We start from the raw sequence: 12,167 nt of genomic DNA, 5'->3' as shown, positions 1-12,167 counted from the left end.
AAAAATCCCCAGTTTCCCCTCAGACCCGCCCCAAACCCCCCCAGTTTGCCCCCGGCCCCACCTCAGCTCCGCTCTCCCTCAGAATCGCGCACCTCCACCGCGTGTGCGGGCTCCCAGCAATGGCGGCGCGCCCCGCCCCGAACCAACCAATCAGCGCGCTGCACATCCCTGAACTAACCAATCACGGCGCGGATCCCCAAGCAAGGCCCGCCTCCCCTGCGCCGTCCCAGCCAATCAGAGGCGACCGGAAGCGGCGCCCCCTTCCCCGCCGCCGCCGGGACCCCCCGGCCTCGGGACAGGAGCGGGAGGGGCCTGAGAGGGGATCGGGGGGGGGGGGCGGGGCAGGGTCCGGGGGGGGCGGGGGAGGGTCCGGGGGGGTCTGGGGGGGCTTTGGGGAGGGGTCCGGGGGGGTTTGGGGGGGGTCTGGGGAGAGGTCCGGGGGTTTGGGGGGGTCTGGGGAGGGGTCCTGGGGCACTGTGGGGGGACCTGGGGGGTGCGGATGGGTCCTAAGAGGGGTCTCGGGAGGGGGAGGGGGTCGTGGGAGGGTCTGGGGGGGTTTTGAGGAGGGGTCGTAGGAAGATCTTGGGAGGGTCTGGGGGTGTTGGGATGGTCCTGGGGGAATTTGGGGAGGGCTCTGGGGGGTCCTGAGGGTGTCCTGGAGGGTTTTGGAGGTTTGGGGAGGGGCTTTGGGGGGTCTGGAAAGGTTTTGGGAGAGGGTCTGGTGGGGGGGGGGGATTTGGGGAGTTTTGGGGAGAGGTCCCGGCGCGATCGGGGGAGGGGCTGGGGGAGCCTGAGTTGGGTTTGGGGAGGGGTCTGGAGGGTCCTGGGTGGGGTCTTGGGAAGGGTCTGGGGGGGGGTCTCAGGGGACATCCTGGGCTGGGCCCCATTGGGGTCTGGGGGCTCTCAGGGGGGTCCTGGGCCAACCTTGGGGGGCTCTGGGGGGCCTGGGGGAGATTTGGGCGTCCCGGGGGGTCCCAGGCCCACCCTGAACCGGGGTCTGGGGGTTTCGGGGGGAGGGGGCACTGCAGGGGTTCCCCCCCCCCCGTTTTTGGGGGGTCTCCCATGGTGCCCCCTCCCCAAAAAGCTCCCAGGGCCCCCTGAAGTGGCTCCTGTTCCACCGGCCGGTGCCCCCTGATCCAGGACGGCCCCACTGAGTCTGGGGGGGTTTGTGGGGATTTTGGGGTTCTGAGAGGGGTTTTGGGGATTTGGGGGTGGCTTTTTTGGGCTTTTTTGGGATTTTGTTGGGAGTTTAGGAGGGATTATTGGGGGTTTGGGGGAGAATTGTTGGGGTTTGAGATGGTTATGTGATTTTGGGGGGTTTTATTGATTTGGGGTGTTTTGGATTTTTGGTGTTTTGTTGGGGTTGTGTAGGTTTTTTGGGGAAGGATTTATTGAAAAATTGGGGAGTTTTTAAAATTTTGCTGAGTTCCACTGGGATGTTTGGTGATTCTCTGGGGTTTTTGAGGGTTATCTTGTAATTTTTGGGGATTTTGTGGGGTTTTAGTGGAATTTTAGGGGGGCTTTGGGGCATTCCCTGGGTGTGGGGAAGGGCTGAGAGGCACCAAAATCTCTTTAAAAGCCCCAAAAGTCCCAATAAAACCCACAAAATCCCAATTAAATCTCTCAAAATCCCATTAGAACACCCTAGAATCCCAATAAAAGCCCACAAAATCCTTTGGAATCCCAAAAACCCCAAAAATCCTGATTAAACTCCGCAAATCCCCACAAAATATCCCCAAAACAATTAAAAGCCCCACAAAATCTCCTGCAAGATCCAAGGAAATCCTGGCAAGACCCAAAAAATCCCCCAAAACCCCACAAATCCCACCAAGAATCCCCAAAAACCCCAAATCCCCAATGAATCCCTCTGAATGCCACCACAATTCCAATAAAATGCCACAAAATCTCCTAAAAATCCCAATAAAACCCCAGAAATTTCTGAGAATCCCAAAAAATCCCAACAACATCCCAGTAAAATCCCCAAAATTCAAAAAAAGCCACAAGAAATTTAAATAAACCCCCAACCACCCCCAGAAAACTCCCCCTCAAAATGCCAAGAAAATCCCCCAAAATCCAAACCCCCAAAATCCACAAAACCAGCCACTCCCAGTCAATCCCAGTGTGATTCCAGTTGCTCTCAATGAGATCCCAGTGTAACCCAGCATGGACTCAACTGCTCTCACTGGGATCCCAGTGTGATCCCAGTTGCTCCCAGCATAATTCCAGATGTTCCCAGTTCCTCCCATGATGATCCCAGTTGCCCCAAGAATAGTCCCAGTCCTTCCCAGCAGGGTCCCAGTCGTGCCCAGTTGCCTCCAGGGTAGATTCAGTTTCCCCCAGCATCGTCCCAGTTGCTCCCAGCATGATCCCAGCTGTTCCCAGGGTGGTTCCAGTGCCTCCAGTATGGTTAGAGACACTCCCAGTATGTTTCAGTTACCTCAGAATGATCCCAGTCTTTCCCAGTTCCTCCCAGTTTCCTCTAGCATCATCCCAGTTTCCATCTGTTGCTCAAAGGGTGGCCCCAGTTGCTCCCAGGATGATCCCAGTTGCCCCAGTTGTAGTCTCAGTCCTCTCAACATGGTTCCAGAACCTTCCAGCCGATCCCAGTTGCTCCCAGTGGGTCACATTTTCCTCCCAACATGGGCCCAGTAGCTCCCAGTAAGCCCCAGTCGGGTTCCATTCACACCCAGTATAATCCCAGTATGAGTGTAGCCACTCCCAGTATGATCCCAGTCCCTTGCAGTCTAATCCCAGTTGCTCCCAGTCACTCCCAGTCTGATGCCAGTGCCCCCAGTGGGATCCCAGTTGCTGCCAGCATGGGCCCAGCTGTTCCCAGTGTGCTTCCATCACTCCCCTATGGTTACAGACACTCCCAGGATGGTCCCAGTTGAACCCAGTTGCCCCTGCTCTAGTCCCAGTCCCTCCCCAGATGATCCCAGTCCCTCCCAGCATGGTCCCACTCACTCCCAGTTGCCCCCAGTGTGGTCCCAGTTCTCCCCAGCATGGTCCCAGTTGTTCCCAGTGTGGTTCCAGTCCCCCCAGGATGGTTCCAGACACTCCCAGTATATCCCAGTTGCCCCCAGCATGTCTGCAGTCATTCCCAGGCACTGCCAGTGGCCCCAGTAAGGTGTCAGTTATCCCAGTATGATCCCCCAGTCATGCCCAGTATATCCCAGTTGCCCCCAGCATGCATCCAGTGCTTCCCAGTTCCTCCAGTTTGCTTGCAGCATCATCCCAGTTTCCCTCAGCTGCTCCCAGTAGCCCAAAGTGTGATCCCAGTCGCTCCCTTTCAACCCCAATATGATCCCAGTAAGCTCCAGTTTGATCCCAGTCACACGCCAGCCCTCCCAGTGTGGTCCCAGTATAATCCCAGTTGTTCCAATCTCTCCCAGTATGGTCCCAGCTGCCTCCAGTGTGGTTCCAGTTGCTCCCTAGATCAGCCCAGTCAGTCCCAGTATGATGCCATTTGCTGCCAGCGTGCTCCCAGTTGCTCCCAGTCAGGCCCAGTCTGGGGGATGATGTGCAGGGTGTGCTCCCAGTCACTCTCAGATCCTCCCAGTATTAGTCCAGTCCCTCCCAGTATGATCCAGAGATGAGCCCAGTGTGCTCCCAGTCCCTGCCAGTATGAACCAGTTGTGCTCCACATGGTTCCAGTTGCTCTCTTTCACCCTCACTTTTGTTCCAGTCACTCCCAGTATCTCCCAGTGTAGCCCAGTTCCCTCCAGCATCTTTCCAGTTCCTTCCAGTATGATCCCATTTGCTCCCAAGCACTCCCAGTCAGCCTCAGTGTAGTGGCACTCACTGCCAGAATGATCCCAGTCAGCTCCAGCATGATCCCAGTTCATCCCAGTATAAGCCCAGCAGTTTCCAATCACCCCCAGCAGGCTCCCAGTCACTCCCAGTTGCTCCTGGCATGATCCCAGTTGCTCAGAGCTGCTCCATCCCAGTCACTCCCAGTATATCCCATTTGCCCCTAACGTGGTCTCAATTGCCTCCTGCAGGCTCCTGCTCTCTCCCAGTATGATCCCAGTATGATCCCAGTGTCCATCAGTGCGATCACAGTCTGCCCTGGCATGGCAGTGTGATCCCAGTATGATGTCAGTACAAACCCAGTCCCGTCCCAGCATGATACCAGTATAATATCAATAGAAACCTATAATTGTCCCAGTCACTCCAGTATGATGCCAGTATATTCCCAGTCACTCCCAGTATGATCCAAGTACACAGCCAGTACATCCCCAATACACTCCCAGCATGATCCCAGTATGATGTCAGTACAAAGCCAGTACAGCCCCAGTCGCTCCCAGTACGATCCCAGTGCAGCCCAGTCCCTGGCAGTGCTGCCACTGCTGGGATCCCCCAGGCCTGTGTGCGTTCCCCCCTGGCGGATGTGCCGAGAGGAGCCCCAAGGGCTGGCAGTGGCCAGGCAGGGTCCCCAGCAAGGCCCAGTTTGGATGTGCAGCCCCCAGTTTGCCCAGTTTGCCTCTCCTTTGGCCCGGGCCGGGTTCCCCCCGCCCGCAGCGGCTGGGAGCAGCCGAGAGCCCCGCGCTGCCCATGCCGACCTGGCCCGGCTCCATGGCCGCTCCTGCCGCGGGCTGCGAGGGCTGCGGGAACGGGGCACTGAGGGTGTGGCTGCTGCTGGGGGAGGAGGAGGAGGGAGGGAAGGGCAGGGATGGAGGGGGAGGAGGAGGCGGGTAAGGGGGGAGGAGGAGAGGGAGGAGGGATGGAAGGGGAGGGATGAAGGCGAATGAAGAAGTCCAAGGCTGAGCGGAAAAGGCCCCTCGGGGGGACATCGGGGGGTGGCGGTGGCGGCTGCCGGCAGAGGCAGCCTGGAGGAGCAGAGCCCTGTGTGCCCCAGGAGGCCAAAGTGGGGAGGCCAGAGAGGGGGGAGCGCCGCCATTGGCGGGAGCCTCAAGAGCCTGGAGAGGGGCAGGGGGGACTCCTTGGAGCCGCTGCAGCCCAGGGCAGAGAATGAGGGGAGAAGGGAGCCCGGGAGCCCAAAGAGCCCCGGCATCCCGAAATGGGGAGAGCCAAGAGGGGGCAGTGCGTCCCCAGAGACGGCCTGGGGGAATCTCGTTGCCCTTGCCTGTGGCACGGAGGCAAATCCCATGCTGTCCTTGTCCTTCCTCGCCCAGAGCAGGAGCTGAGCATGGAGAGCAGGGAGGACAAATGCCCGCGGCAGAACCTGGTGGCAGAGGCCGTTTTGAGCGGCTCCACGGCGCAGGAAGCCAACGGGGAGGAAAAGGCCCGGAGATGCCGCACGAGGAGGGGCTGCAAACACAGATGGCGGGGATGTGAGGGGGAAAGAGGCAGCCTGGGCCGGGAAGGCGGCCGGAGATGGAGGCAGAGCTCGGAGCTGGTGCTCCATGAGCAGCTCCAGGATGGGGAGAAGCCCCACACGTGCGTGGAGTGTGGGAAGAGCTTCAGGTGGAGCTCCGAGCTGATCGTGCACCAGAGGACCCACACTGGGGAACGGCCCTATGAGTGTGGGGAGTGTGGACAGAGCTTCAGCCAGAGCTCCAGCCTGATCAGGCACCAGAGGACCCACACTGGGGAGAGGCCCTATGAGTGTTCCAAGTGTGGGAAGAGGTTTCAGACCAGCTCCCATCTCCTCCGGCACTATCGGATTCACACAGAGGAGAGGCCATTCCAATGCCCCGACTGCGGAAAGGGATTCCAGCAGAACTCCACCCTCGTCAGGCACCGGCGCATCCACACTGGGGAGAGGCCCTACGAGTGTCCCCAGTGTGGGAAGAGCTTCTCCAGCAGCTCTCACTTGACCCAACACCAACGGAGGCACCGGTAAGGGAAGCCCCGCGAGTGCCCCGAGTGCGGGAAGAGCTTCGTGCGCTGCTGCAGCTCCATCCCCCACTGGAGGAGGCACTTTGGGCACAGCCCTGGTCACTCACATTCCCTGTGATCCATGTTGGGAACACACCTGGCTGCTTCTCCTTTGGTTTGGCCTGAATTTTTTTCTCTTTTCCATGTGTTTCCACTCCAAAAGCCAAGAGGGATGAATCTGTCACCTCAAAACCACTCAAATCCCTCTGAAAATAACTGAATTTTAACCCAAAAAGGCTCAATCCTACCTCAAATTCCTTGTTCCCTCCTCAAAAAACCTCAATCCCATGCTAAACTCTCCATTCCACAGCCACCAGGGTGAGATGGGGTTGGAAGGACATTGGGAGAAGTGGGATCTCAATTTGGAGCAATGGGATTGGGATTGTGTGGGGCTGGGTGTGTGGGTTGTATTTGATAGCAAATAAAACTTTCAGAGTTACTGATTTCTGTCCTGTTCATTTTCAGTCAGTTCTGTTTGCAGAGTGCCACCTTGTCAGCTGATTCAATTATTATAAAAGTCCCATTTTTTAAATCATCTAGCCTCTAACATTTAAAAAACCAATATCCAAATAAAACCACGCACCCCCAATAAACCTTTTAAAAATAATTTTAATTGTTTTGGAGTACTTAAGGATGTTATTAAAGTTTAATTGTTTGGTTGAAATGTCTGAGAAATTGTACTGGTGTTTGGTTTTGTGTTTAGTATATTTGTAATATGAATTGTTTTACTAAGGTGTGTTAGATTGCTTGGTAGTTTCTTTAGATATTTTTATCTAAAGTACATTAGTCATAGAGTTAAAATTTTCAAAAGGTATTTCTTGATATATAATTTGTTTATTTATATACATTAGTAATATTATAGTAATAGTTGTTGCTTTGGTTTGAATCACTGTTGGAGTATTGTAAAGAAGAGTTGAGATTTTTATATTTTATTTTTATTATAATTTTTAAAAGTTCAATTATTATTTCTTTGTTTATAGTTTTATTGCAATTTGTTGCGGGGATAGGAAGGAAGTTCAAGGGCAGGAACATTTTTTCCTGGCTGGGAACTGGAATTCCAGACCCTGGGAGTGTATGCAGGACGCCACAGACTGGGATCAGATATGGGCTTGGATCAAATATGGACTGGGATCAAATACGGACTGGGATCAAATATGGGCTGGGATCACATGGATGGGGATCCTGTGCATCAGAACCCTCCAGACCAGGATAGCCTGAAGTGGGATCAAATATGGACTGGGACTGTATGGACTGGGATCCCAGGGACTGGGACCATATGGATCAGGACCACACAGACTGGGATCAAATATGGGCTGGGACTGTTTTTTAAAGTAACTTTGTTATAAGTTTTTATTTCTGTTGTTAATTAAGCTTGTGAAAAGGCTGCTTGTGTTAAACTGCCTGCTTGGATGGGATAACATCCAATGCACCCAGGATGAGGACACCTGTACAGATCTGCCAACTATCAGCTCTCCCCGTCTGAAGGCAGAGTGCACCAAGGCCCAAAACTGGAGGTGATAAAGAGAAGGAGCCAAAACCACAGCCAAGAAACACACATGCTCTGAAAAGGCAGACCCAAGGAGGGGCCATGTAAAATAATTCCTGGAATATGTAAAGTAGTTTATGGATATGCATGAGGGTCTATGAATATGCACCAGGCTGATGTAAGGGGAAAGGTATTTCAGGGCGATGCAGATTCCTTGGTTGTGGTTTTAGTCCATTTTTATCACCTCCAGTTTTTGGGCTTTGGTCTACTCTGACTCTGAGAAATTGAGGTTTTGGGATTTTTAGTATGTTGTGGATGGAAGCAAAATGGAGGGCACAGTGTTTCGTCCTGGGTTTCTTCTTCATGCTTCTTCCTTCTTCTTCATGGGTTTGGGTGGCTTTTTGTAATTGGGCAGAAATTCCACATTGCAGGCTCTTTGGGATCAGTTATTGGGTTAAAAGGGAAAATAATCTAGGTGTCAGTTCCTAATTGGATAGTTTAGTCTTAAAAGACCTTGGAACAAGAGATTGTGGGCCATTTTGTGCCTTCTAATGAAAAGCTGCTGAACTCCCAGTAATGAGGCTGTTTTACTGATAAGAAATAATAAACACTTGAGTCTGAACATGAATTACTGTCTCAAGTGCCTTCGATCCAGAGCCAGTGAAACCAACAACTGGTACCCCACAGCTTGAGGTAGTGCCAAGGCAGAACTTGTTCATGCTCTTTTCCCCTGGTGATTTTCTACTCCCGTCCAGACTCTGATAGCAAAGCCGTGCTGGTGACAAAAGATTGACCTTGGCATCCTGGGGCACTTTCTGGGTGGGTGTTTGAATCTGCTTTTCCAGGCCTCGGGCTGAGCAGGGTGAGGCCGAGGCCTGGGCCCCTCCAGGCGGCGCCGGGAGCCCCCGGGGCAGCGGCGAGGGGCGGCCCTGAGGGGCGGCACAGGGGGCATTTCCCCCGAGCGGGCGGGCGGGCGGGCGGCGGGGAAAGGTGCCCTGGGCACAAGGGCCGGCACAAGGGCCCCGGCTCTCTGCAGTGCGGGCGGCCCAGCGCCAATCGCTGCTCCCGGAGCCGCTGCCAGGGCCGGGTCTCCTCCCCGCCGCTGACCCTGCACCTGCAGCGCTGCCTCCGCCTCTGCCGGGCTCCCCGGCACGGACGGCAAGGACGTGGACACGCTGCAGCAGGGGCCCAGCAGGGACACCCAGATGGTGCCGGGGCTGCAGCTCCTCTCCTGCAAGGAAAGGCTGACACAGCTCGGCTTCTTCAGCCTGGGAAAGAGACCCAGCCTTGATCCAGCTGTGGCCTTCCAGTACCTGAGGGCAACACACAAGAAAGCTGGACAGGGACTTTGTATGAGGCCAGGCAAGGACAGGACAAGGGAGCATGGATCCAAATGGAGAGAGATTAGGTTTAGGTAAGGGATTCAGAAAAAAGGCTCTCCTGGAACAGGTTGCCCAGAGAAGGTGGGCATGTCCCGTCCCTGACAGTGTTCAAGGCCAGGCTGCATGGAGCTCTAGACAAGCCGGTCCAGTGCAAGGGGTCCCCAGCCACAGCAGGGGGGTTGCAGCCATGGGATTTTCCAGATCCCTTCCAAGCCAAACCATGCCACGACTCCATGATTCTGGGATACTTCCCCTCCTCATCCTCTGGCAGAAAAAGAAACTTGGCCCCAAGTTCCACACTACAGACCATGTCTTTTGGCAGCCTGCAACTGTGTCAACAGAGGATGAAAAGAGATGACATTACTGACACGATTTCCCTTTTCTACTTGAAAAGTAAATGCTCTGCTCCTGTCCACTCTGGCAAAATTGTCAGAAGAGGCAATTGTTCCCCATGAAATGCTTGGTCTCATGCAAAGAAGAAAGAAGCCAGAAGCCAACAGTCTTCGTTATTGCTACGTTGTTTTCTTTGGTTACTTCTCTAATAGGAATGACTTTGGGGTGTGATCTGTTTGTTTCTCTCTTTCGTTCCTTGGGGCGCGCTGCGGCTCCTCCGTTGGGTTCGCGGGGGCAACGGAGGAACGGCCGCGAGCTCCGGCGGCTCCGCAGCAGCAGCAGCAGCAGCAGCAGCAGCAGCAGCAGCAGCAGCAGCAGCAGCGCTTCTCTCGATCGGTTTTCTGCTCGACTTCCCACTTTCTCGACATCCCCTTCTCCCTCTCACACTCACGCTACTCCCGTTCTGTCCCGTGCCGTCCGTGTTCCGCCTCTCGCAGCCCGGCTGATGCCGCGTCCCGCAAGGCGCCCCTCGGCGGGGCCGCCCCGTGCCCGCCCCTGCCCGGCCCGCCGTGGTTCCGCCTCGGCCGGGCTCTCTCCGTCCTGGCTGTGGCGCCGCTGGAGGAGCCGCTCGCTCCGGTGCTGGCGGAGCAGCGCGGGCTTTTGGCTGTGCCTGGCGCGGGCTCTGGCCCAGCCCCGGCCGAGGCCCCGGCCCCGAACGAAGCCCCTGCCGCGGTTCCGCCCGCTGCCGCCCGGCTCCCGCCCCGTGGCCGACAGCGTGGCCGGCAGCTGCCCCGCTCCGAGCTCCGCCGCTCGCCAGCTCGGCCGCCGGCCCCGAGCCGCTGCAGCCTGGAGCGGTTCGGCAAGCAGCAGCGCGCCGGGCGGGCGGGTGCCCCGGGCAGAAGAGCGGCAGCGCGGTGCCGCCCGCACGGGTGGAGAGGCCTCCCCTGGAGCAGCTCTAGTGGCAGGGCCCGCTGCTGGGCAGCGGCGGCTGCGGCAGCGTTTACTCCAGTCCCTGCCTCACCGACGGCGCCCTGGGAAGAGACGGGGCCGGCTCGGAGGGCGGCGGCGGGTGGCGAGCGACGAGCTCAGCCCGCCGCTGGCCTTGGCTCGCAGGCAGCCATCAAGCGAGTGTCCCGGGAGCGCATCTCGGAGTGGGCGCGGCTGGGGAGTGAGCGGGCCCAGCGGGAGGAGCCGGCGGGGCGTGCCGGGCGGGGCTGAGGCGAGGCCCGGCAGGGCGGCAGCCGGAACGCTGCGAGGGCAGCGAGTGTGGAGTGAGCGGGGGCCGCGCAGCGCCCCGGGCCGGGCCATGGCGAGCTGCGGCGGGGCCGGGCAGGGCTGCCCAAGGCACGGCGCAGCATCGGCCCCGCTGACGGCATCGCGGTCCCCCCGCAGCGCAAGGGCGCCCTTGTGCCCCTGGAGCTGGTGCTGCTGTGGACGGTGTCGCAGCCTGGCTTCCGCGGCGTCGTGCGGCTCCTGGACGTGTTCGAGGTGCCTGAGGGCTTCGCGCTGCTCATGGAGCGTCCGCAGCGCTGTCAGCACCTCTGGTACTTCCTGCACGAGCGGCGGTTCCTGACGGAGCCCGTGGGGCGGGGGCTGTTCCGCCAGGTGCTGGAGGCCATGGGGCACTGCAGCAGCCGCGGCGTCCTGCACCCCCACATCAAGGCCGAGAACGTCCTCGTCGACCTGGCCACGGGCGAGGTGAAGCTCATCGACTTTGGCTGCGGCACGATCCTCCAGGACACGTTCTACACCCGGATGTCAGGTGAGCCCAAAGCCGGGGCCCAGCTGGGCAGCAGAAGTTCCTCCCTTGGCTGGCAGAGGGGGAAGAGGGAGGGAAGGAAGGAGGCAAGGAAGGAGGGGGAATCCATCTTCAGCCAGCTGCAGCCAGGTTGCTTTGTGGCAGGGCAGGGCCTGGCTGTTGTGGAACGGGAGCTGGCTGGGAGGGAGGGAGCAGCATGGGCCTGATGAGCTGCGCCCGTGTCCCATAGGAACGCCGGAGTACAGCCCACCAGAGTGGATCCTCTTTGGCTGCTACCATGGCCAGCCAGCCACCATCTGGTCCCTGGGCATCCTGCTCTATGAGCTGCTCTGAGGGCACCTTCCTTTCCACACCAACGAGAGGACATCGTCCGGGGCCAGCTCTTCTTCCTGCCCCAGGTGTCTCAAGGTGGGGATGAGCCTTCAAGGCACGAGGGGAAGAACGGGGTTGGGAGGGGCGGCTGGCACATAAGCGTCCTGCTCTTGCAGCTGGTGAGGAGGTGGATCTCCTGGGCTTAGCTGGAGGAGGTGGCACCTGTGCCTCTGTGCTGGTGTCCTCCGCAAAAGAGGATTGATAGGAAGCTTTTGGCTGCAGCTCTGAGCACTCCTGGTGTGGCCTGGGCACTGTGGAATGTGGGAGAGCATGGAGAGGAGCCTTGTCCCGCTGAGCGGTGGTTTCTGGTTTCTCTCTGCAGAGTGCCAGCACCTCATCAGGTGGTGTTTATGCATGGAGCCCACAGACAGGCCAGCACTGGAGGACCTTTTTGAGCATTCTTGGCTGCAGGAGCCCTGCCTGGCCCAGGAGACAGCAGAGATGCCTCCCTGTGCACAGGAGGATCCAGGAGCCCAGCAAGCAGCAGCGGCACGCGTCTCGTGGCACTGGAAGAAAACCCCGGAGCGTTTCCCTGCGGCCGCGGCGCGGAGGAGAGAGCGCAGCCGAGGAGATGCTGCTTCTGCTGGTCCCCGCGAGCTGTGGAGGGAGCGGCTCCATGCTTCCCGTCCCATTGGAGAAGTGGTGGCAGTGTGGTGAAGGTGCCACAGACTGGGACAGGGGAAACATCCCCCTGCAGCTCAATGGCATCGTGATGTCCCCGCAAGCCAAGGCACAGCTGGCGCGTTCTTCTGGAGCATGACGTGGAGCTGGGAACACCATCCTGGAGCTGGCCGCTGGCGGGGCAGAGCCGATTGGCTTTGGCTGCGGCCCCTGCCTGGAGGACACGCTCTGCGCCCCGATGGAATCAAGATGAGTCCCCAGCCGGCGCAGGGGCGGGGGGATGCTGGTGCTCCCAGGCACGGCAGGGCTCGGCCTGGCCACGCGCCGGAGGTTCCCCGCTCGGCGGCGCTGGGGAATATTAATTTTTCCGCCG

At 58.2% G+C, this 12,167-nt stretch overlaps 2 protein-coding genes and 2 pseudogenes across 3 annotated transcripts in view; 3 read left to right on the top strand and 1 right to left on the bottom strand.

The window, feature by feature from the left end:
• The window catches only part of LOC139605192 (zinc finger protein 418-like), a 118,717-nt gene extending 118,445 nt beyond the window's left edge, over positions 1–272 (bottom strand). The window contains exon 1 of the mRNA XM_071456533.1: positions 62–272. Coding sequence (XP_071312634.1) covers positions 62–166 — 105 coding nt within the window. The 5' untranslated portion in view covers positions 167–272. The remainder of the gene's footprint in view (positions 1–61) is intronic.
• The window catches only part of LOC139605219 (zinc finger protein 3-like), a 310,784-nt gene that overhangs the window by 98,787 nt on the left and 199,830 nt on the right, over positions 1–12,167 (top strand). The gene's annotated exons all lie outside the window — the stretch shown is intronic.
• LOC139605191 (zinc finger protein 420-like) overlaps positions 1–12,167 on the top strand; it is a 151,089-nt pseudogene that overhangs the window by 98,271 nt on the left and 40,651 nt on the right.
• Positions 7,951–11,830, top strand: LOC139605234 (serine/threonine-protein kinase pim-1-like; annotated as a pseudogene).

The sequence above is a fragment of the Agelaius tricolor genome, unplaced genomic scaffold (assembly GCF_023055355.1).
Source record: "Agelaius tricolor isolate 1412-34295 unplaced genomic scaffold, bAgeTri1.0.p SCAF_61, whole genome shotgun sequence".
Classification (NCBI taxonomy): Eukaryota; Metazoa; Chordata; class Aves; order Passeriformes; family Icteridae; genus Agelaius; species Agelaius tricolor.
This window is presented reverse-complemented; position numbering and strand designations above follow the sequence as displayed.